We start from the raw sequence: 22,934 nt of genomic DNA, 5'->3' as shown, positions 1-22,934 counted from the left end.
TTTAGCAGCTAATGCCTTGACGGTACTCCGCACATACTCAAGGGCATCAGTCGATGTTGATCGGACCATCCTCCTCAACAACGACGGCTTCTTCTTTGCTGGTCTTTGTGCGCTTCGCGTTCTTCTTGGGACTGTCGTCAGTCGGTTCCTGTCCCTCATCTTGCGCCTCACGTTTCCGCTTGTCTCCGGCTGTCGCAATACCATCCCCATTGGCTTCGGCGTCTGTACTTGCTGGCGCAGGTTTTGGCTTGGGTGGCAGGTGGATGATCTCTGGTAGCAGCAGCATATCGGGCTGTCCTTCAGGCAATCGCTTCTGCACGACACTCAAGACAAGATCAACCCGTGGCTCATCGGCACCATCTGTGACTGTTAGAAATTGCGGTCCTGCCGGGTTGGGCGAGTTGTTGGTGATGTCGAGATTGGCAAGGAGCTTGTCGAGGTTATCCTCGAGATCTGGATCGTAGATGATGCGTGACCCGAGGGTGAGGGAAAATTCGTCAAAGGAGAAGCGTGACTGGAGAAGGTCGACGAGTGACTGCAGCCGCAATGGCGAAGCTTTATCGGATATCACAAGCTTCGCGTACACTGGTGAGCAGACGGGACAATCTGGCCGTGGTGGTGCGAGCGACTCCGAGTTGATCAATCGCTCTGTGCTTTTTGATTCGAGATATACTTTCTTGCATCCACCGAGCGTCGAGTCTACTTTCCGGGCTGAAGGTGCTTCTGTGGCATCAGGTCTCGACGCAGCACTGATCTTGCTGAGCTGATGTCGTAACACTTTGAACCCTTGCAGCACGCACAAACTCGCGGTTATCGCGTTTGATGTAGCGATTGCAGGGATAATGTTGCCCGCCATCTGTTTAATGTCCCACTCGCTACTCGTGGGAATGCCGAAGACCAGGGCGCGGAGATTGGCAGCTGAGGCGACAAAGTCGAGGGTGTCTTTGTCGTCCTTGTCAAACTCGATGACTTTCTCACCGGCTTGCGCTCTTTTGCTTAAGGCTCCTAGACTGTAGCAAAATACCTTGAGGTTATCTAGCAGGCCCCAGATAACCTGGTCCTGCTTCGCCAGCTTTTCTCCATGGACTTCCGGATTCTTGTCTATGCAAAGTGTACTGAATCGCAATGTCTCTGGTGGCTTGCGCGTCTTCCACATCTCAGACATGGATCGCAACCGCTCGATATCATCAAAGAACACTTTGTTGAAGACCTCAACTGCCAACTCCTTCGTCCCGATGAGGTTACGAATCTTTTTCAAAGCCTGTGCCTCCTCTTTCAGTTTCTCGATCTCCTCAGCATTGTCGCCTTCTGTTGTTGTCATCTCTGAGCCATTCTCTTCTTCCTCCTCCACCGCTCCGAATAGCTCTGGCAGCAGATATGACTTTGCCCATACGATGCAGTGGATTGGTTGTGAGGGCGTCGATCGAATGGTGCATATGGGAAAGGACTTTTGGACCGGTTTCTCGAGGCAGTCGTAGCATTCGGTAACACCCTTTTGAATGGCTTGAACCTGACCGTTGAAGCCAGTGGTTCCGCTCTCTATCAACGGTACGTCTGCAGCTAAACACATCTTATTCACATGCCGCCGCGCTGTAACATTGTCGAGAGCATTGAATACGATGTCAAAGCCTTCGAAGAACTCGATGTCGTAGCGATTGTCAAAAATGGAGGCATGATGCGCATCGATATGTACTGAGAGGTTGAATTGGCTCGCGGTCTCTTTCGCCACCAGTGCCTTTGGCTTCTTGATGTGCTGCTTGCGAAACAGGAATTGTCGGTTCAGGTTGCTCAGATCGATGGTGTCCAAGTCGATGACCACGATTTCACTCTTTCGCGACGCCGGTTTCCCATTGATTGTTTGCGATAGCGGCTGTCCCGAACCATCCATCACACCGTCTAAGCCTGTGCCAAAGCTGCAACACACCAGGTTCTTCAGTAATTCGCAGCCGATACCTCCAGCGCCCACCAAAAGGACACGGCTTCTTTTGACCTCAAGGGTAAGTGCTGTTCCAAGAGATTGTCTCGTACCGGTCATCGGGAGCGAGACTGACGTCCGCTGCGAGACAGTCGCGGACGCCATGGTGGTTTCAGCTGTGTTGATTGTGACTGTAGAAGGCAAAGTTTAGTAGGGCTGACGATTGGCGATAACAGTGAAGCCGGAATGCGATTCCCCAGGCGCTTGCGCACCGACCGAAACACGCGTGAAAAAGACCGACGTCACATGCGATCACAGCTTCTGTGCAGCAAGTTCATCAGCGCGGAACAAATGATACCGAATACATCAATATTGTGGACTGGCGACGATGAAACTCGCTTGGGTGAACAAGTGGACGAGAATGATGTTGTACTTCCGCGTAACAACAATAAATCAGGCACAGCATGCTCATCTTGTGTGACGTGATGCGCCTGATGAATGTGCTTCATTAAAACCAGGGTCCCGAGTCGCGTTCCCAGTTGAGTGTGCGGGCAGATTTACGCGTTGAGCTTCTTGCAGCGCGCGGAGCTGTAGCCGGATGTGATACTGTGAGGTAGAATGCAGGTACGCGGGCGGGCGGTGTCCTTAGGGTAAGGAATTGGCCTGCTAATCGCTCTTGATGATGATACATGCCATTTTCGTGTGCGCACATCTTCGAATATCGTTGTTCCCATACCGAGAAGGTTCATCTTGACATCAGGTATCAATCATGAGCGACGATGAGCTGGATCTGGAGCTATTGGCCCTCTTACGACAAAGTTTGGGAATCAAAGACAAGACGGACGAAATTTCGCGAGACACCGGTAAGTGCAAGCGGTGATGATGATGCATGTATGATCGACGTGGGGGGTACCCGACCCATCAGCAAATTGGAGATCACGGATCGATACATGCATGGCCAGCATTGAATGCGTAACGATGCGGAAATATACTTGACGACAAAAAGTGCTGATCGTTATGGCGATACTTTGACAGGCATTCTCGACGATGCACGGTACATATACAACAACGCAATCGATGTCTCCATTAGCATGTACGGCACCAAGGATGCCGCTGCTGTACTGAACAGTAAAATGCGAGAGCGATCGTATTCCTTCGACGATTGGACCAAGCTCGAATTGCATCCGAGATTAAGCGATGGCTTCGACGAAATCGACGTTATCAACTTCGTCTGGACTCTGGATTTGTTGAATTTCTCGTGAGTTGCATTATCACACAAGAGGTACCCTGCGTCCCAACATAATGATCGTTGCCCAGCTTCTGGTCGGACCTGCCCGAAGACGAACGCTTCCAAGTCGACTACCGCAATCAAAGATGGACTGGCTACAACAGTTTAGTCGCTTGTCTGCGACGTGCGTTGGATGCACAGATACCTATCACGACGCCGCGTTTCTGGCAGGACAGGCGATGCACTGATGATCTGCTCAGGCACATATTCCGAAGTGCTACTCATGAGGAAATGCCATTGCTCGATGAACGAATCACAATACTTCGGCAGACATCGCTTCAGTTGTCCAAAGTTTGTCTAGTCTTGCCAACAACTGCTGATGAAACTCAACTAAGGTCTAATTTCAGGACTTTCCGACTGACGGCGAGCTTGATCGAGACGACGATACCATCTGCCGCAATGACTCAAACGAAATGAGTTCGGCCGTGCAACTGATACCACCAACACAATCGTACAACGTGGGCAGCGATGTTCAGGATGATGAGAACGAGGCCAACACCGCCACTAAATTGCAGCCAGACCCACTACTCAACGGAATCGACACAAATGTGTCGCCGGACGACTTTGCATCCAGATGTGCACAATTAGAAGATTGTGTTGATGGGCGTGAACTTGAGCGACCCCAAGATCGTGTAGTCAATGCGCAAGAGTGTAGTGAATTTAAAGATGAGCCGGAAATTGCCGCCATCTCCGGTGATCCACAGACAACAACCATACAGAACGCAGAACGGCCTTCGACACTGGACACTGCTATAATCCACGAAAATAACACAGATCGCATTGAAGACGCTGCATCGCAAGTGCCGCACTCCAGCATTGAAGCGCCGTCCTTGCAATCTGACGACAAAACTGGCGGTATAATCAAGCTAGAACCCGATTATGCAGTGTGTCGGGTGATCGAAGCTGCACAAGGGAGCGCTGGAAAGTTGGTCAATTTGCTGGCAAAGCACTTTTCAGCGTTTCATGACGACGCTCGGTTCGAAGGTCGTCGTGTGAGGTTTCTGAAGCGCGCACAAATCTTTGTGGCCGATGTTTGGGCTGCATTGCGAGGTGCTGGACGTGTCGCGTTCGACGATGTCGACCAATTGACCATGTTTGCAGGTGAGTGCATGACTTCTGGTGCTGCATCTGCAGGTGACGGTCCGCTGCATCGCGGGAGGAGTGTTGCTATTCTATCTCCTCATTGCATGAATTTGCAATATCGGCGGCAATGTCAACAACCTGTCATTGCAACTTGTAGGGCATCCAGCGCTAACAATTTTGTTGTCGGGATGTGGGTAGATTATCGTGTACCGCAGATGTTGCAATCGCTCGGGGTAATGGTCTACAGTCCACCACTGGAACATCACATTCGCGACCGTAAACAAATCGCGGTCGGCCACAGTTGGGAGCTGGAACTTAGGTAAGCATCGAGCCTCTTCCGCGCAAGGACCCAACGGTTGTGCTGCGCCGCACTCCGCGACGTTCTCGAACTCAACACGACCAAGTTTGGGCACGCGACACATAGACACGAGCTGACCAGATTCAATAATCGCAGAGGCTGTGCCATCTGGGCGATTGAACTGATCCGGCGCGAGATCGTACGTCAGCATCCCGCGGCTAACGTCAATGCGGTGCTATTGGACTTTTTCCTGTATGATCTCGCCAAGGAGCGCGAAGCGAGTGGTAAGTAAGGCATCTTCTCCTGCACGCCCGCATCGATATGTGTCTGTCGGAGCTGTGGGTAGACATGCATGCGTGCATGAGTAGCGAGAATTTCTCCGTGCCGACCGTGGGGACTGACCGCATCTTGAAACAGGGACAGCTGCACTTCCGCACCATCGCACGCGATCAATCCGATACTAGACAAGCCACCTTCTGAGGCATGTCACGCCTGAGGGGTATTTCGTGATTCAACACATTTCGCCCCTCTTCCTGCGAGCTCAGGCGAACGCCTCCGTGGGAATACGAGCGAATACGTGGTCACATCCACATACCCAGGATCGTAAGCTTCCTTCTTCGCGAAGGTCCACTTCGGGTCCAGTTCAGGTCCAGCGCATTAGTGGACAGCCCGGACAGATCGTCAAGGAGAGAACGCAGCTGAATTCCCGTGGTGGATTGGCCGAGGGCAGTATGCACGCACGGGCGTTGCAGGCGAGATGTCGATGACGCAGCTTCCGATTGGCTGCGCCGCTGAGATGTCGTCGCCCCCTAAGGCGATTTCCACTTCCCAATCGGGCATAGAGCCCCGAGACCACACTTCAAACCACGCACGTCTCGTGTTGCTTTCCAGGGGCTCCAACACCTCAACACGGAACAACATTTCTGGTTACTGTCTGCATCCGCGATGGTTACATCCAACAGCAAGCTGTATGCACGCCGGACTAGATTTGATGGGTGCTAATTCGAAACACCATGCACGTCGGTGAGCAACATTGCTGGACTGCATGTGGGAGCTGACGCTGCAGATGGTGGCACACCACTCCCGTGGTCCTGATGCCTCCTCAATTCTCTGATCAGATACCGAGTATATATCCTCAAGATGTTCCGCCTCTCACTTCGTCTTCCCCTCTCGTCTCGTCCAAGTCTATCATCGTTGTTCTCGAGGCGTCGTCGCTGTCGTTCATTCACCCATCCTACGTGGATACTTTCCTTAACGAGTCGCTAGTCGACCGTATACACTCATTCACCCCTCGTGCAGTGCACTCACCGACAGCTGGGCCTGTCCATTCATTGCTCCCAACCAAAATCTCCATTTGATATCCCATCGCTCTCGTAGAGAATCGACAGTCCTCCCCCGGATCTATACCCGTCATTCATTCATCGCTACCTCTCCGAAAAAGAACCCAGAACAAAATTCGACAAATCCCCCCTCGACGAACACGATGCGTACCTCCATCCTCATCGCCACTCTCTTTACCGCCCTGAGCATCGCCGCTCCAGTGCAGCTCCGAAACTCTCACCTGATCGCTGGTCGATCGGACTGGGATAACCGTGCTACCGACCACTATACCGGTATCTGCGGCGGCACCTCCGGCCTGGGCTGTGATGCTGGTACTTGCTGCTCCGTATACGGCTACTGCGGTGTCGGTCCCGACTACTGTGGTGCTGGCTGCCAGGGCGGTGCTTGTCTTCAGGCTGCTGCTGCGCCGGCCTCCCCTGCTACTGCCAACCCTGCTAAGGGTAATGGTGTCGGATTGACGGTCTCCGCTGATGGCAAGGGCGTGGTTGAGGGCCCTGCTGGCGCTGACCCCTCTGCTGATAACTCCACGACCCCTGCCGCCGGCGCTGGTGACGACGACTCGACTGCTGATGCCGCTCCTGCTCCTGGTGCTGGCTCCAAGGCTCAGGACCCTGCCCCCGCCTCTCCCACCGCTCCGTCACCCACTGCTGCTGCGACCCAGGCCGCCCCTACTAAGCCTGCGTCGAACGGTGGTCTCTCTATTGGCGTTGATGTCGGCCTTGGCCTTAACATTGGTGGCGGCAACTCCGGAAACACCTCTCCTCCGGCGTCCTCACCTACATCTGGCTCCAAGCCTCCCTCCGGCAACGGCGGTGCAGGTATGGGAGACAAGTATACCATGTACCGCGGCGACGGATCCAGCGGTTCCGGATGGCCTGCAGAGAGCAACTGGTTTGGCGACTTCGATGCCATGTGGGAAGCTAACCAGGGTGCCATCAGATGTAACGCTGAATGGAACGTTCCCCAGAATACTGCTGAGGAAACCGCAAACATGAAGTCTGCTATTCAAAGTGTGGCATCCGAGTCTGGTGTTGATGCCAGATTCATCTTTGCCATCATTCTTCAAGAAAGCAATGGCTGTGTCCGCGTCATTCCTACGGCCGCCGCCAACCCCAACCCTGGTCTCATGCAGGATGCCGGCGGCACTCACATGTGCAACGACGGCCACGGCGGCGTCAAGAACCCATGCCCGATGGAGGAGATCACCGGCATGATCAAGGATGGCGTGTTCGGCACTGCGCATGACCCCGGCAATGGTTACCTGCCCCTCCTCAAGAAGGTTGGAGGTATGAGCTCTGCTCAGAACTACTACGCCGCCGCAAAGCTATACAACTCCGGCATTAACTCCGGCATCGTCGACTTGTCGGTGTCCGTCAGCGCTACCGCGTGCTATGCTTCCGACGTAGCCAATCGTCTTACCGGCTGGTCGCTTTCTGCCAAGGGCTGCCACTAGAGGCAGAGTTCACTACTTCTTCTTCTCATTTTTCGTTCTTCTTTTCAAAATTTTCAAAGCGTTTCAGCAACTTCTATCATATCACGTCATCTACGTGCAATTCAAGATTCTCATCTATTTCTGATCTCCATGTTCGTGATGATGTTCCGCTCCACGTCTGTGTCTGCTTGATCCTGCCGATTAAACCTTCGTGATGATTTCCAACTTGTGTAGCTTCGCTTCACTTCGCTGCCGTAAATAGTCTATCACACCAGAGCACTTCCATCGACGATAGCATTCCGCTACGCATTGAATCAATGAGTGACGATCACATATGGTAGGTTGCCTGGTCCGTGCGCCGTGGCACGTATTGGTACCGCCATTTCGGATCAAACGAACTCAATGTCATGTCTCATTGATGAGACCGGAAGAGGGCCCGACGCGATCAGAGGACGAGCAGAATGTTCATATTGATTCATACTGCAATGCAGAAAGGGTAGTCCTTACCTACCTAGGTATCCTCTCATCCCGAACCGTAAGCTCCCTGAATGCGGAGGAGTGAAGCCATTTGAGCACGCGAACCCGCGATTCCTCTCGTCGAGCTGCGCGACGACAAATTCCCAGCTTAGCCACAATCAATCAACTCACAAAGATCAGATCGTATCGGTGAAAGGTCCGAGATGTGCAAAATATAAAAGATTGTGGGGTTGCAATTGTTTCCCAGCCTTGAAGATCTAGGTTAACCAGTCGGGATGCTCTCTCGAAGCGCGCGCTTTGAAGCACGCGACCTCTTTCCCGGCCGTGCGCCTCCTGCACCCAATCGGTAGACCTGACGCAGCTGTAGCATCAAATTGCCTTACCCTCGACAACGATTTCTCCTACACAATGTGTAACGATTTCTCCTACACAACCACATTGTGCATCATCATTCACATCCCTGTCCCAATATGGCTGCCACCCATGCATGTTTGAGGCGTAGAATATACGGCCGTTGTTCACGATGTGCGCGGACCCCGCTGCCCAGCGCTTCTCAAAAGCATTTGTGTCCATGACTGCCGCCAATGGGAAACACAAAGTATCTTTCTTCTTTTTCTCGCATTGTTTTCATTGGTTTTCGCTTGCAGTTATTCCTTTGTCATAATTCATCGACCGTATTGAGAACAGCTGCTGGCAGCAAACATGACGTTCAAACCCGTGATATACTGGCGGACGCCAGCGATCATGATCGGCTCGTTACTGTCCGGCATAGCACTTGCGCTTGGTCATCACTTCCTTTACAACGGACTGGTCGGAACTCCAGTACACGACGACACTCGTGACATCGCAGGGTTCGGAGTGTCGTCACAACAACTGAACATCGCCGCGGGTACGGCTTTGTCTTTTCTCATCAAAGTCTGCTTGGTCTTGTCGGTGACCATTGCATACACGCAGGCCTTCTGGAAGGCCATTGGAAAGTCAGAGACAAGAATTCACACGATCGATGTCATGGACTCGGCATTGGAGAACATCTGGATGTTCTTGAAGATGCACATTTGGTGGCACTATCCACTGTTGCTCACTCTGGGATTGTCTGTTTGGTAGGTCTCTCTCATGATATGCGGTCAACCGAATATGTCATGCTAATCTTGCCGGTGCTCAGGTTCATCCCGATTGCATCGACCATCACTCCAGCGACCTTATCGGTTGTTATCGCTGCGCCAAATCCGCTTCCAATGGCGGCGTTACAAGTGCCGCAGCTAGACTTCAAAAGCCTGAAGTTCATTAATCCAGGTCTCTTTCATTTCGGTGGCAGACAAGGAGATGTTGGAACGCAGATGATGCTGTACAATGGACCATCGATCATAACGCAACGTATCGTCAAAACGACAGCTGCTCTGGGATCCATCCTCTCCATTCCTGCTCCGGGTACAAATGCGAGCTACGAGATGTCCTTCCCAGGCCCGTACCTTTCATGTGAGAATATGAACGATACTTTTCAGCTACAAGTCCAGAAGAATATCCTTTTGAATTACGCAAACGGAAGTCTTTGCCAGGAGTGGTACAATTTCCTTTCCTGGACGTCGTACTCTGGTAATCACGACAATACGGACAACCTACCCCAGCCGCTTCCTTTCGACGAGACAAAGCCCTTCGCGAGAAATATCGGCACGCTCGGACCATTATCTTGGACACCGGTCACTGAGAACAATGATACCGCTACAATATATTTTGCGGTGATGCCTCGCATGCTTGGCTCAGATACCGCTCGATGTCCTGCCCTGGAGCGTGTTGACGAATACTACAACCTCTTCAATATGTTCAAGAATTCGACTTTTCTCCAATGCAAATTATCGAACACGACTTATCATGCCAAATTCAATTTTACGGGGGGTCACCAAACTGTGGACCTTGAGTTTCGCAATCTCAGTGACAGCAAGCCTGTACCTGCGCTTGAGATAGCGTATCTCAATTTCGGCAAGCATCAGGACAACGAGGGCAAAATGGTGACCGATCATTGTGAAACAGTTGGACAACAGCGCTCAAGCTACGTGAATTGTGCAATCAACACTACGACACTCGAAACACTCTCTTTCCAGGCGGTTATGGACAGCTTTGGATCTTTGCTTGTCGGTGGTGTGCGCACAGGTAACAATATCGGGAAGAAGACCATAATCACATCAACCAACCTTTTGACAACAAGTCTCATGTCATCACGCGAGCTAGCGTTCATGTCCACTGGTGCAAGCTGGCGAAACAATTCTCTTGACTCTTTTCCTGCGACGGATCGCTTCACTTCGATGATGCCCAAGGACCCACCTATCAAGGACATTTCTCTTGCGAGAAACCTGGAACAGCTCTTTCAAAACATCACGGTCAGTATGATGAGCTCCGAGATCCTACAGTAAGTTCTTACCGTGAAATGATCCCAATAGCATGATGAAACTAACAGACGATCCAGTACCGATAATTCATCGCTTTTCTCGCCGTCATCTGTGAACGTTACATTCCACACATTGCAGAACGTCTATGCCTACTCCGCATTGACACTATGGCTTTCCTACGGAATCGCCATTCTTGTAACGACATTCGCCGTCTTGGTAGGCATGGGTTGCATTCTGTCATCCGGAGCTGCCTGGTCTATGGACTTCTCTACGATCTTACGCACGACCCGAGACGCCGATATGAGCGCACACCTCGCAGAAGACGACGGCGATGGGCGAGCGCCCTTGCCGAAGCACTTGAGGAATGCGACGATCAAATTCACGAGTGGCGTCTTTGCAAAACGACATGGAACGATAGATTTTGTGAAGGAAGGCAGCGAAAGTGTCGTGCAGAGGCGCTGGAAGCAGGCAGTCTTCGGCATCCGCAGGACGGATTCATGAGTACACGTGTTTTATTTCATGTTCATACTAGATTAGACATAGATGAAGGGAGCACATTCCAGCTTGGGCCGTCCATGATTCAGTGGCTACGCTCCCCAGGTACTTTCGGGTGTGACCTGAAGTTCGATTTAAGTTGAGTTGTACAACGACATACAGGGATGTACAAATGTTTCGCTGACACAGCGTCAACCTTACCCACATCGCTTGTCGTGTTGTAAGTAATTGCAAATCTGAGACTATCAGCACACTCCGTACAAATCTGAGCGCTCATTCGCGCGGGCAGCATTCAAATCTTGGGGCTGCTGGTCGTGATGTCTCGCCATACCGAAAGACGGCGCGGTGCACGGTTTCCTAGCATTTAGCCATCCAATGTTGCTATTTCAAGGCTGGAGGATTTTCTCCGAGCGTCTCATCAAGTCCTGGGTTGCAGCAAAAACGTATTGTTCCAGCTATAGCTCACGCAACATTTCCCATGGAAGACTGCTCATTGGTCTGCCTCTCCCATCTACGCATCCAGAGGGTAAATATCGGAAGCCGAGAATGTTGCCGAAATCTTGCTTGTACCAAGGGCAGCGCGAAAGTCCAAGCGGTCCAATGGGTGGGCGAATTTAGCCGCCCATCAGCCCTTGGGCGGTTTGTTGGCGTTGGACCCTCTCCACGCTAAACTGTCGATGCAGCGACTTCAGGTACCGAGCTACCTAGATACTGCCAGACATGAACACTGACATAGCAAAGCTCACGTCTAGTCATCTGGCGAACTGCGCCGCTGCCGCTGCTATGAAGGATCGTCAGCTTGGAGCACATTGATTTCTCTTGAGTGAATGCGATCTGCCCGGGCCACACTCACGGCCGAGCGACAAAATGACTTCACACAGTTTGCTCATCTTAATGATAAATTCATTCTCATTTTCTGTGTTTTCCTTTGGTTGAGCGTTATTGATTCGGCATCATGCATTCCAGGCGAAGCATTGATTGGCATGCTCCGGTACTGATTGTTTCTTCTTTTCTTGGTGCGATCGGCTTTGCCGTGGCACATCATGTTTTCAATCAATCTCTTGCGGGAACTCCAGCACTGTCGGATGAGATTCATTTCGGTCAAATCACATTCACCTCGCAGACGCAGAATATGACGATTGGAGTTGCGTTGGCTTTTCTCTTTCGCGCATGCCTGGCGGTCACGGTCTCGGCTTCTTACATCCAATGCTTCTGGCGAGCAGTTGGCAAAAGAGGAACTGAAACGCGACTCTCGACACTTGACAGGCTACACTCTGTATTGGAAAACGTTTGGTCTTTCTTGCGGGTGCATATCTGGTGGAAATATCCTTTGCTTCTCATTCTCGCGGTCATCAGCTGGTAAGGGCATATTTTGCCTGTTCCCATTACCACGTAAATAAGCTAACGAGGCTCTCAGGTGTCTGCCCATCGCTGCAATAATTTCACCAGCTACCTTGACAGTCGTTAACGTTCCAATCTCTCCTCCTCCAACATCGCTCGTATATGTACCAAGTGTAGACTTCAAGAGCCTGAAGCTGCTGGCAGCTCCGCAGACCGGTTATGGCTTGAAAATTCGTCGAGATCAGCACGACACTGCTTGGACGCAAAACGCATCTGTCTATAACGGTCCATCATATGTCGTGGAGAGGATTGCAAACTCTGTAGCTGCTCAAGGAAAGTTGCTCCCCATTCACCCGCCATCTTTGAACGTGAGTTGGACGTCGAGCTTCCGCGCGCCTTCAATCAAGTGCGCAGACGTCAACTCAACGCTTCGCGCACAAATGCTTGATAACATCCTACAAGCCTTCCGTGACGGAACGGGTTGTGCTGGACCATACAGCTTTCTTTCATGGACCGCCACTCCAGGCTTTGATTCAGCAATGAGCGTGATGGTAGATCAAGCGCCCAGCAATACTGCTTTGCCATTTCACAAGCCTTCAAGCGCTGGCAACAGATGGCCAATGAATGTGGGCACGGTCGGTCCCTTGGATTTCTCTGCTGTTGGGCCTGAAGACTACGTCAATGCGACGCAGGCCGCAACGATATACTTCGCTGTGATTCCAAATCTCGCATATGATACCCCTGCATCGTGCTCTGCTCGACTCAACAGGACCGACTGGAGCAACTCAACTTTTGTCCAGTGCGAGCTACAGAACACGACCTATGCAACAAACTTCACCTACGTCAACGGTGAGCAGCAAATCAGCTTCTCGCCACAAGCCGGAACGACCAGTACTCCGGTGACTACCTTGTCAGCCTTTGACTATCTGGATACAAACACGTCGTGTGCTACCATGAACGCGCGATTCGAAAAGTGTGTGGTTGACCCAACACTACTCGAGAAATTGAGCTTCCAGGCCGTAATGGACGCGTTTGGCAAAATCTTCGTAGGCTATGTGGTCGATCCCATGAAAACTCGGTACGGCCAAGGCGCATTCGAGCGCACGAGTGTCATGCAATCTGTCCTTCTTGATACTCCGGAGCTGGCGTTTCTGACGCAGAATGCACGATGGGCCTCCAGCGGGTCAGACAACCCACAATTGTCTACCATGCATGACTCGATTCAGCCGCGGGCCAATCTGTCACTCAAAGTTACCTTAGAAAAGCTGTTTGAGAATATTACGATAAGCTTGCTGAGCTCTCCCAACCTTCAGTGAGTTGATACTAGAAACGAAATTTCCGGAAGTGGAGAATGCTGACAGCAGATTTCAGACCCAATACCTCCTCCCTTATCGCGCCAGCCAAAGTGAACATCACCCAGAACATTTACCGCAATCAATATGACTATTCCGCATCAAACTTGTGGCTCACCTACGGCATCGCGCTCGGAATAACAATGCTTGTAGCCGTCGCCGGCTTCATCGCGATGATGACCAATGGTGCAGCATTTTCCAACGACTTCTCGACCATTCTTCGCGCAAGTCGCACCGCGAAATTGAGTGAAGAGGTCCGCATCGGGGACGCCGACGGCAAGGATCCTCTGCCAGAGTACCTCTCCAAAGCAACTGTCGGTTTCGTCAGCGGTACGTTCGCTCTCCAAGCGAGTAAACATGGCGCTGTCGAGATTGTCTCATATTCTGCTACTCATTATGATGGCGTATCGGTTGGCAGAGCAGAATTGAAACCCAAGAAGACTACTTTTTTGGCTCGAATCCGGAAGACAGGTTCAGACGAAAGCAATGTTTAGCATAGCACTGGGCCATCAGTATTCCTTACAATATATAGATGTATTCAAACGATGTTTATGATGGACGTGAAGATACTCTATTGGTACTGGTCATGTTTGGGTCAAGAATGACGCTGCGCCATCAGCACAATTTGTCGCGTCACGGTGCGTTTACCCCGTACCCCGGTTGCGGGGCGGTGCGCTCCGTTGCAACGTTTCTGGGGACAAGCCGAGGACTCAGTCTCAATGTAGTCCAGCTCAGAGGTACTGTACCCCGATCCTACCAGCACGAGGGAAGCGGAGCGATTTCTATCGCGTGCGCAAAACGCACTTGAACCTGCATGATCATTCACTTCTCTGGCCAATCGCTCTTTTTAACTGTCAATCATATTAGGTGTTTCCTTACGATCGAGCATCCTACGGCTTTCACCAGGACGAGTTCGCGACCTCTCCATTAGCTCGAAGCATTGGACTTCGCCGTCCATCAATGTGGAACTCACCATGCTAGGAGGCATTGTCCGCCCGCGGGCCGGAACAGCGTCTCACGAATGGTCGCCCAACACCGCATATCACCACCACCGCATGCTGAGCAGTGACGAAGAGCACGGGAAGCGCGACGATGACTTCCGTCCGAGGGTGCAGCCTGTATCACCACTGTCATGGATCTTGCCATGGAGATGGCGGAGCAAACGGAGGTTAGCGCTGGTCGCACTGGTTGTGCTGTTCCTATACGGGCTGTTCCAGCACGGATCGATGGAGAGGATGCCCAAGATGCCGGATCTGTCAAGGTTACCGGATATGTCGAGTTTCACCTCACTGGAACGAGCGCCAGCACAGGCTCCGCGATTGGCACCTGCGAGCCGGCCGGCGACATTACCGCCAAAGAAGGAGACTACTGGAACCCTGCCGCCCACAGACGAGACCAGTGATGTGGATCATTATTTCAACGGCAAGGTTCGACATCCTCGCCTGGCCTCTTCGCTGGACAAACTGGGTCGGGCACCGTTTGGTGCAGCGAGTGGGAGGGTTCTCTTCGCAGCATCGTCCTTGAAGAGTGTAGCCAACCTCATGCCACTGGCATGCGAGGCGGGTCGAGTGAACAAGAGCGAAGTACATATGGCGGTCCTCGGGCGGAATGCGCTTTCAATACCGGAGATTCTAAGCGTCAATGGCTTCAAGCAGCAAGATTGTCATGTCATGTTTCACGACGGTCGGGCGGACTTTGCGGAATACAGCACAGCCAAGCGGGCGGAGCTCTCGACTCTTGCCGCATTCAAACAGATTAACGAATTTGTGAATCCTCAGGCCATCGTTGTCGATGGCGGGAAACAAGAAGAAAGCTTCTTCACAACTGCCATGCGACAGCGGGCGGAAGATTATGCCAAAACACTTATCGCGATCCCGGAGAAGAGATATGAGGATTTCCTGTGGATGACGCGCCTCGATGCAGACAGTCTAGAGAATTGGTTCAAGCCTACCATCGATATTCTTGTACAATCGCCGCGAAAGAGCTCGGGCAGCCTGATCAGATTGCTGAAAAGCCTGAAGACGGCAGATTACTCCGGCCTCAAAGCGCCGCGACTTGTGGTAGAGCTTCCACCGGTCGTTGAGTCATTTGCGATGCAGTGGTTGAATGGACTTACATGGCCACCATCGGAATCTTGGCCAGCCTCGCAATCAAACATGCTCACCTTGAATCACCGTATTCCTTCACGCCTCCTGACTGGTGATCAGTCAGCGCTACGATTCGTCGAATCTTTCTACCCATCCGATCCACAATTTCATCATGTACTAGTACTCTCGTCTCAGGCGGAGCTCAGTCCTTTATTCTTTCAACATTTATATTACTCAATTCTACAATACCGGCATTCGGAGAAATGGTGGGAGGCCGGGGACATCATGGGTATTTCCCTAGATCGGCCCTCTACGCTCATTGACGGAAAATCCACACTGCAGGCTCCGACCGTTGGCGATATGCGAGAGTCGGCTACTGTTAACGCGAAGGCCGCAGATCCAAAAGCCAACGCGCCATTCCTTTACCAGACTTCGTCCATCGGAGCCACACTGGTCTTCGGCGATAAATGGGCGACATTTCACGATTTCCTACAGCGACGACTAGAGGCCACACAAAGAGGTCTCACGAAACCACAGAAGAAATTGGTTTCGGCTGGAGAACCAGCGTGGTCGGAATATCTCCTTGAATTGACACGAGCGAGAGGCTGGAGCATCCTCCATCCCGCAGACAGCCTCGTCACGCTTCACGGCGAATTAGCGCAAGTGCCAGAAGAATTCCTCCGACCGCCACCGAAATCCGCAAAGGCGACACCGTCGAAAAAATCGGGTTCAAAGGCTAGCGAAGAGAAACAAGACTTCCTTTCTGAAGACACGAATCCAACGCCCAAACCCCAAGAATCGACATCAGAAGCCCAAACCTCCACTTCAGGAAAAACACCGCCTCTTCACAAGTTCCTTCCTTTCAACGGCTTCCTCCCTGATCTCGGCTCTCTACCATGGCTGGCCCACACGGGAAAATCCCACCTGCGCATCGCCGTCAATGAATTGACAGAACAGTACCTTCCTGTTTTCCGCCGCGAAATCGGCGGATGTACTTCAGCAAATGCGATCGAGGCGAAGAAGCAGGAGGCCGCTGCTACTGCGCTGATGGGCACCACGAGCGATTTATTCTGTCTGCCCGAGGACTTTGCCACGGCGCAATTCAAGGAGGCAGATGGTCCGAAGCAGCAAGTCGCCAGTGCAGACGACAGCGGTCGCAGTGGCCGTAGTAGCGACGATGAGGACACTAGTGAGTCCTCGGTGGCACAGCAGAACGTCGTCCTCCCGGGTTTGGAGAAGCAGACTTTTGCCATGCTGGATCATCCCGATATTGAGATTGGCATGGCGATCCCGCCGCAGAGAGCTGAGGGTGGGTATGGACCTAAGAGGCCGCTGCTGAGGGGTTTGGAGGTCGTCCCGCCGAAAGGGGAGGAATGAGGATTATGACGGCCATGTGTTTTTGTGTTCATATTATGCGTATTGATTGATGGTGTTTGTGTGATGTGTGGTTTTCCGTCTTTGCGGCGGAGTTGTATACGTTCTTGATGTCTTCTTCAAAGTCAGTTGGGTCGGAAGTGTGTGCGTGTTCGGTCGGGTTCCGTGTGCTTAATCCGTCGTGGCCAGAATCGACCATTCCGCAGGATCAAGTTGATTTTCCTCCACAATCTTGTTGTGATTCCAAGTTGATTTTCCTCCGCAATCTTATTGTAGTTGCAAGTTGACGCCAGCAAGTGTATTCAGAGAATATCGTCCATCATGAGCCCAGTATCGTCATATCAGTAATCCTCCTCGGCACCTCCTCCGACCTCTCCTGCGGGCCTCTCCTCCTTTCGTCCTCTTACTCCAGTCCACCCAAGAAGAAAGAAAGCAGATCACCAATCATCATCATCCGCCTTCCTCCGAATCCGAATCGGCCCATCAATCTCCTCCACACCAACATCCTCAGGAACAACCTTGCCCTTCCTGAGGATCTCACAGTCCCCAAACGTCCTCATCTCGAACGCCAGCTCATACACCGCAGGAAGCGCATCCTCCCACTTATCATAGCCGCACTCCTTGAGTTGCGCGTCCGTAAGCATCTGCGCCACGGCGCTGGGCTTGAAGACTTCCGGAGGATCCGTGTTGTCCAGCATGGAGGCAAAGTACTCCTTCATGAAGGGTTTCGCAGCGGCATCCTGCGGTGCGAGGGGTGCTGGCTTGGGGATCTCGCCCGAGAGGTATTGGTACCATGTCCGAGTGGGACCGGCGAGGCGGTCGCCGAGGGCTTCTTTGAGGAGGCGGTCGCGTTCGATGCGGACGTTCATCTTTTTGCTGTTGTGGTGGTGGTGGTGGTAGTGGTGGTGGGGGTGAACGGGGAAAGGTCGGGGATGATCAGGGCTGTGCTGGGACAGCTTGCAGAAAGGATTAGATATGTGACTGTCAGTCGCACAGTGCGATGCTCAATGTTGTTGTTATTGTCTCGCAGCAGACGTAAGGTTTGAGAAGTGTGTTGTGCTGGAATTGTAGGCCGCGCAATCAACGTCGGATCGCCGAAACGGCCTAACCAAGGATTGGAAACCCTGTAGGCTGCCCGAGCTCTTTCTTTGGCGGCGGTCGCAGGCTAGCCCCACATCATTGTGATCACTTCGGAGCTGAGGCCCGACGGTCCAGAGTCGGATTTTGACAGGAGGAAATTCATTTATATTGTGGAGGTATGGCTTTCATCCAGTCAGTAAAATCAGAGCAATGCTTAAACCTAAAATGTGCTCTGATAACTGCCAATGCCGCGTGAAATTACCTCTAGGTCTCTGCGTTGTTAGTCTACGTGTACAGCTTGTCAAACCCACACCAGTCAGCATACATTTCACTTCACTTCACGCTGGACCGGGCACTTCGACGACTTCATGAGATCTACGTCCAATATGACTCTGTCCTTCCAGGTGGATAGCGAGCAAAGAGCATACGAAGTCATCGGGGAGGAAGACTATCCGGTCATTAAACATTCAATCAAGATGCACATCACGATGAGTAAGGAATGAGTATGATGGATTCATTACCTATCCTGAGCATCTGACTCCTAGGATTCCTCCAAGATACGTCCCATCGTGGCATATCATGTTGATCTGAAAAGCGACGGCGGCAAGGATGAGGACGGGGACGATGAGGAAGTCGCCATCGGCGGCGGAAGCAGGGTCCTCGATGGAAGTGCAGCAGTAGCGGATGCAGCGGTCGCAGCCGCAGCCGGCGCCGATGGCGCAAACCTCAGAGCGAGTGGTGAGGTCCGCTGGGACGGCGTGGTCCAACCCCAGCGTTGCCGTAGCTCAGCGTAAATCCACTCGATGCGCCATCCCGTGTTGCGGGCGATGCGTTCGAAGACAGCAAATACTTCGGTTTGTTCTTCGAGGTCCGTGAGGGTTCTTGCGGCATGATGCAGGGCTTGGATGGCGATGGATGCGACGCCGCGGTCCTTGACATGAGCTGTGATCGCGCAGATCATGCCTGCACTGTACCTTTCGTCCTCTTTCAAGCTCCTTGTGATTTGTTCGTGCTCGGCTAGGGTTGAGCCCTCATTGGCCATCACGGAGGGGTGTGATTGCGTCAATAGCAATTTCGCGGTGTAGTGGAATAATGTCGACACGACTGCGACGCTTCCGATGTACCACACCTCCGGAAACTTCGAGCGCGCTCGTTGTGGCTGAGTGGAATTGGCCGTAGCAGGTGGAAAGCCGGGGGCCGGCAGGAGATGCTCGACACGGACGATGGCCGTCTGCCGGATGTAATCTGGGCGGTTCTTGAACCACAGCTCATTCATGTCCCAAAGCTTAGTCCAGGCTTCAGCGAGGCGCAAAGACATTTGAAAGCATTCCGAGCGAGGATTCAAAGGTTTTCGCTCCTTGCTGACCGCGTCGGCGAATTCTGCGAAGTCAGCACGGTAGTCGCACAATTTGGCAAGGACGTAGAGCATGCGCCTCGCCCAGATGGTTTCCCTATGCGGGCGCGTCTCCATTGACCAGTCGAAGAAGGAAACATTAGCGTCATCTTCCACATCGGCGGAGGAATCCATCTCGTAGGGACCTTGTCCTGTATATCTACCGCCAGATGGATTCAGTCGGACTTGCACATCTCCTCCAATTCTGTACTCATGGCGTGGCACATCAAGGCCCCAACTATCTGTCTTCCATTCCATCCGCCATCCAAAATGGAGGCAGCTGAGTATTTCAAATCCAATGTTAAGCCAAAAGCATGCACCACCAACGTCCGGGGTCTTGTAATTCCATCCAAGCGAATTTATCAGGGCGCGAGCTCCTGCGACGTGATTAGTCCGTTGGTGTCCAGGATGCCCTTGGGGGTTCTTACTGTGCGCCATAGTGACGTGATCGGCCGAAGTTTCCGATTTCACTAGGTCGATACGAGCCCCGTTCGCTCTCATCAGCTCGTAGACATTGAGAAGCACAGCAGTTATTGCTGCCTCCTTTTGCTTTTGCTTTTCCTCCCTTGGATTTCCTCGGGTTTGATTCGTTTCCGCACCGCGACCCAGGTGCTCGAGAAGAAGTCTCGTCGCGACGTGGTAGTGTTCTAGAGAATTTGACTCGGGGTAGTGTGCGGGATTCACCAATCCCAAATGTTCAGCGCCACAGGCGAGTATCGCTTCGCGCATCATCGGCACCCGAAGGGCCATACGCGGTATAAAGAGAGTAAAGTATTTACCGGAGGGATCCAGGGCGTCCATCCACAGAGCGACTTCTTCTGTGAAAATTTGCATGTACAGCATCTCATTGGCAGAAGTGAGCACAGGAGGCTCCCCTGCGGGAGGCGGCGATGGCCTATTCAAGTTATTGTTCGGCACATGGCGTGCCTCACGAGGTGGATGTTGATTCTCTACTTCAGAGTAAGCAGTCGCATTGCTATGGCCACCGATTGACTCTGGGCCTGCCAGGTTGCTGCTAGTACCCGACTCAGCATAGTAGGATTGTTGAGATTGTTGAGAGGACTGCGAAGAGGACTGCTTTCGATATGAGTCGCTCAAGAGGATTGAGCGTGGATCAGACGTTCTATGCGCAAGAGGTAATGTGGGAGGGGTGACGTGGTGAGGATTGAAATTGTTGCGGGGGTGGTGAGGTAACCAAGGATTGCCTCCGTGCATTTGCTGTAGAGAGACGCCATCCGACGAGTGGCGAAAAGGTCTCGTAACGAGGTCGCCAGCAAGAGATACGTGGGAGGATTGTGGTTGCCGTGAAGGCTCGGTAGTACTCGGAGCGAAGTGACGATAGCGTTCAGTCCCACCTTTGTACTCACTGGCCACGGCGCGGGATTCGTCGTGGAACTCCAATGGCGTACCCTCGACGAGGGCGTTCACAGCGGGCGCCTCGGTCCAGATGTCGATGAAATTGAGCTTGACGCCGCGCTTGCAGTCGCGATTGCTTTTCAGGCAGTTGGCACAAACAGGAACACCTTCATCACATTTGAGATGGCGTTCTCTACACGTCAGACAACCAGTTCGGACTCGTTTGGCCTTGGGAGGCGAGGCGCCTTTCGCAGCAGCAGCAGCAGATGGATCTGTCTCGCCATCCGCACTGCTTAGCTTGGATGTACTTGTCCTGGCTTTCTTGGCAGGCTTCCTACTTGATTGGGAAACTTCCTCTCTCCGCTTCGTATTAGGACTGCTGACGGAGCTATGCCTCGAGGAATCGGCCGTCTCGGGCCGGGAAGAATTTGCATCCTGGTCGGTCAAGTCGCCATGCCGATCCGGCTGCGCTGCAGCATACCGCTGATTTGCGTCTGCCAGCGTGATGGAGGGGCGCGGCTAGTAAGCGCGCCGCCGTTTCGAGCTGAAGTCTGGAGAGTGCGACGTATGTTGCGGGTAGAGCAGCGTGAAGGTCCCGGGAAGAATATACAAGCTCTCGAGGGCTGTCAGCGAGGCTCGAATGACAAGTTTAGGCTAGAAAATGCAGTGAGTTGATCGTACAGTACTTTTGTGCTCGTGAGGTTTTTTGGTCGTTATGTCGAAAGTGAACCTTGCTTTTTAGAATATTCGTCAAGCGTCAGGCGCAAAGCACCGATCGGCGGTTTATAATTGATGATGACAAAGATGACGGTGGCGGTGATGCCGATGATGCTAATAGTTAAGAGGAAGGGTGACGATGGTGAGAGTGGTGATGTTGGTAATGGTGACAAGGATGACGATATGGTGATGAAGAAAGCATCAAACGATCACAACGCCTGACCGGCAAGTGCACAGCAGCACAATATGCAGCGGCCGAATGCAGTGGCCGACACAGAGATAGCCAAGTGTAGAGTCGGCTCGACTTGACAATGACGAAGGGACGGACGGCCGATGAGGAAGGATGTGACGTTGACTCGCTGGTTCCTTCCTAAGCCAACCTAAATCGAGGCAGCGCACGCTGAATTTCACAGATGATACACGGCTATGTTGGGAGACCAGCTCAAGAAGTTGGGGTAATGGAGATCTGGACTGCTTGAACTTGGTTGTTGCACGATGTGCGCCGTGATCTCGTGGCGGTGGTGTTGCGGCGGAGTAGGCGAGAGATCCGCCTGACTAGAGAGAGGAGTAGTACCCAACAAGGTTTCGACCGTCGATATTCAGGCTTTGAGAGGAAGATGTGGCAGAACTTCGACACAGTCGAATCAGATGTGTTTGCTAGCCAGCAATGGTGCTATTGTCGTCGAAGTCGGCGGGAAGTCTGCTGTCGCGTCCAGGTCGATCTGCGATCAACTTTCCTCACCCGTGAGAAGGTTGTCGTCTTCAACAGCGCCACGTTCCGCCAATCTTGATGTTATCAAGATCGAAGCATGTCGATCCGGGGTCACATCTGTCTTGTACGTTACAAGGAATGATTTGCCGGACAAGACCCGATGCAAGGTCCGACGAGGAAGCGAGACAGCGATAGGAACCGCACACCAGAACCACGACCAAGAACTACCACAACAGAGTGACAGCCTGTGCGGGGACAATACAGAGACGACGTTGAGGCGCAATGTCGTGACCGACACGTCGAGGCCTACTCCCGTCCCATCGGAATACCGCTCCTTCATCTTTCGGGGCCGATGGCTGATATCACGTCAAATTATTCCCACGTCGAGAAGGAAAGCTGCCATGGAGGGAACGTTCTCGGCCTTGTTGGCGTTGTGGCTGGCGGGCCGCTAATCAGGGCAAGACGCAAATCCTGGCATAAGAACCGTGGAGCTGTAACGCGGGCAGAATTATATTAAGAGACATTACAGAGGTCATCCGCGATCGTTAAGAATTGCACCCTTGGGTTTCAGGATCGGGGCCTGCTGATTGGTGGTCGTCGCCGGCATGCACATACCGAATACGGTTTCATCAGTGGTAAGAGTTCCAAATCATTTTCCCACTCCCTTGGATATGCATCTTTTGGCGTGGAGGAGGACACGGCCCGGAGAATTGTGAAAGTGCTGTAATAATAGTAATGAAGCTTGGAAAGGGATTTGTCCCTGTCATCGGTGGTGCCAAGGTCCTGTACGTTGCGAGTGCTTTTCGGTA

The 22,934-nt window shown here is 52.5% G+C and overlaps 8 protein-coding genes across 8 annotated transcripts; 5 read left to right on the top strand and 3 right to left on the bottom strand.

Moving 5' to 3' along the window:
• Window positions 1-46: 46 nt before the first annotated feature.
• K489DRAFT_389600 (uncharacterized protein) lies at window positions 47-2,035 on the bottom strand (the record flags this gene model as incomplete). Its single annotated transcript, XM_033606523.1, has 3 exons — window positions 47-313; window positions 341-1,828; window positions 1,925-2,035. The coding sequence occupies 3 exons, from the start codon at window positions 2,033-2,035 to the stop codon at window positions 47-49; spliced, it is 1,866 nt and encodes a 621-aa protein (XP_033458834.1).
• Window positions 2,036-2,684: 649 nt separating this feature from the next.
• On the top strand, window positions 2,685-5,048 carry K489DRAFT_321796 (uncharacterized protein; the record flags this gene model as incomplete). The annotated part of the gene is made up of 7 exons (XM_033601572.1): window positions 2,685-2,778; window positions 2,951-3,173; window positions 3,233-3,503; window positions 4,070-4,304; window positions 4,485-4,605; window positions 4,741-4,868; window positions 5,008-5,048. The coding sequence occupies 7 exons, from the start codon at window positions 2,685-2,687 to the stop codon at window positions 5,046-5,048; spliced, it is 1,113 nt and encodes a 370-aa protein (XP_033458833.1).
• Window positions 5,049-6,745: 1,697 nt separating this feature from the next.
• K489DRAFT_321315 (uncharacterized protein) lies at window positions 6,746-7,378 on the top strand (the record flags this gene model as incomplete). Its single annotated transcript, XM_033601538.1, has 1 exon — window positions 6,746-7,378. One exon carries the CDS (start codon window positions 6,746-6,748, stop codon window positions 7,376-7,378), a length of 633 nt encoding a protein of 210 aa, XP_033458832.1.
• An 849-nt stretch (window positions 7,379-8,227) lies between these two features.
• K489DRAFT_402630 (uncharacterized protein) lies at window positions 8,228-10,719 on the top strand (the record flags this gene model as incomplete). The annotated part of the gene is made up of 3 exons (XM_033607057.1): window positions 8,228-8,934; window positions 8,997-10,238; window positions 10,287-10,719. The coding sequence occupies exons 1-3, from the start codon at window positions 8,537-8,539 to the stop codon at window positions 10,717-10,719; spliced, it is 2,073 nt and encodes a 690-aa protein (XP_033458831.1). The 5' UTR covers window positions 8,228-8,536.
• A 752-nt stretch (window positions 10,720-11,471) lies between these two features.
• K489DRAFT_341152 (uncharacterized protein) lies at window positions 11,472-13,966 on the top strand. Its single transcript, XM_033602276.1, has 3 exons — window positions 11,472-12,072; window positions 12,131-13,366; window positions 13,426-13,966. The coding sequence occupies exons 1-3, from the start codon at window positions 11,669-11,671 to the stop codon at window positions 13,898-13,900; spliced, it is 2,115 nt and encodes a 704-aa protein (XP_033458830.1). The 5' UTR covers window positions 11,472-11,668; the 3' UTR covers window positions 13,901-13,966.
• Window positions 13,967-14,935: 969 nt separating this feature from the next.
• K489DRAFT_308148 (uncharacterized protein) lies at window positions 14,936-16,486 on the top strand (the record flags this gene model as incomplete). Its single annotated transcript, XM_033600609.1, has 1 exon — window positions 14,936-16,486. A coding segment is annotated over one exon (1,551 nt), but the record flags the coding sequence as incomplete, so codon positions are not given.
• An 818-nt stretch (window positions 16,487-17,304) lies between these two features.
• Window positions 17,305-17,586, bottom strand: K489DRAFT_321439 (uncharacterized protein; the record flags this gene model as incomplete). Its single annotated transcript, XM_033601549.1, has 1 exon — window positions 17,305-17,586. One exon carries the CDS (start codon window positions 17,584-17,586, stop codon window positions 17,305-17,307), a length of 282 nt encoding a protein of 93 aa, XP_033458828.1.
• A 938-nt stretch (window positions 17,587-18,524) lies between these two features.
• On the bottom strand, window positions 18,525-20,966 carry K489DRAFT_321356 (uncharacterized protein; the record flags this gene model as incomplete). Its single annotated transcript, XM_033601542.1, has 6 exons — window positions 18,525-19,106; window positions 19,164-19,412; window positions 19,458-19,475; window positions 19,566-19,753; window positions 19,823-20,235; window positions 20,461-20,966. Coding segments are annotated over 6 exons (1,956 nt in total), but the record flags the coding sequence as incomplete, so codon positions are not given.
• Window positions 20,967-22,934: the final 1,968 nt, after the last annotated feature.

This window comes from Dissoconium aciculare, assembly GCF_010015565.1.
Source record: "Dissoconium aciculare CBS 342.82 unplaced genomic scaffold K489scaffold_8, whole genome shotgun sequence".
Classification (NCBI taxonomy): Eukaryota; Fungi; Ascomycota; class Dothideomycetes; order Mycosphaerellales; family Dissoconiaceae; genus Dissoconium; species Dissoconium aciculare.
The sequence above is the reverse complement of the archived record's forward strand: the minus strand, read 5'-3'. Positions and strand labels throughout refer to the sequence as shown.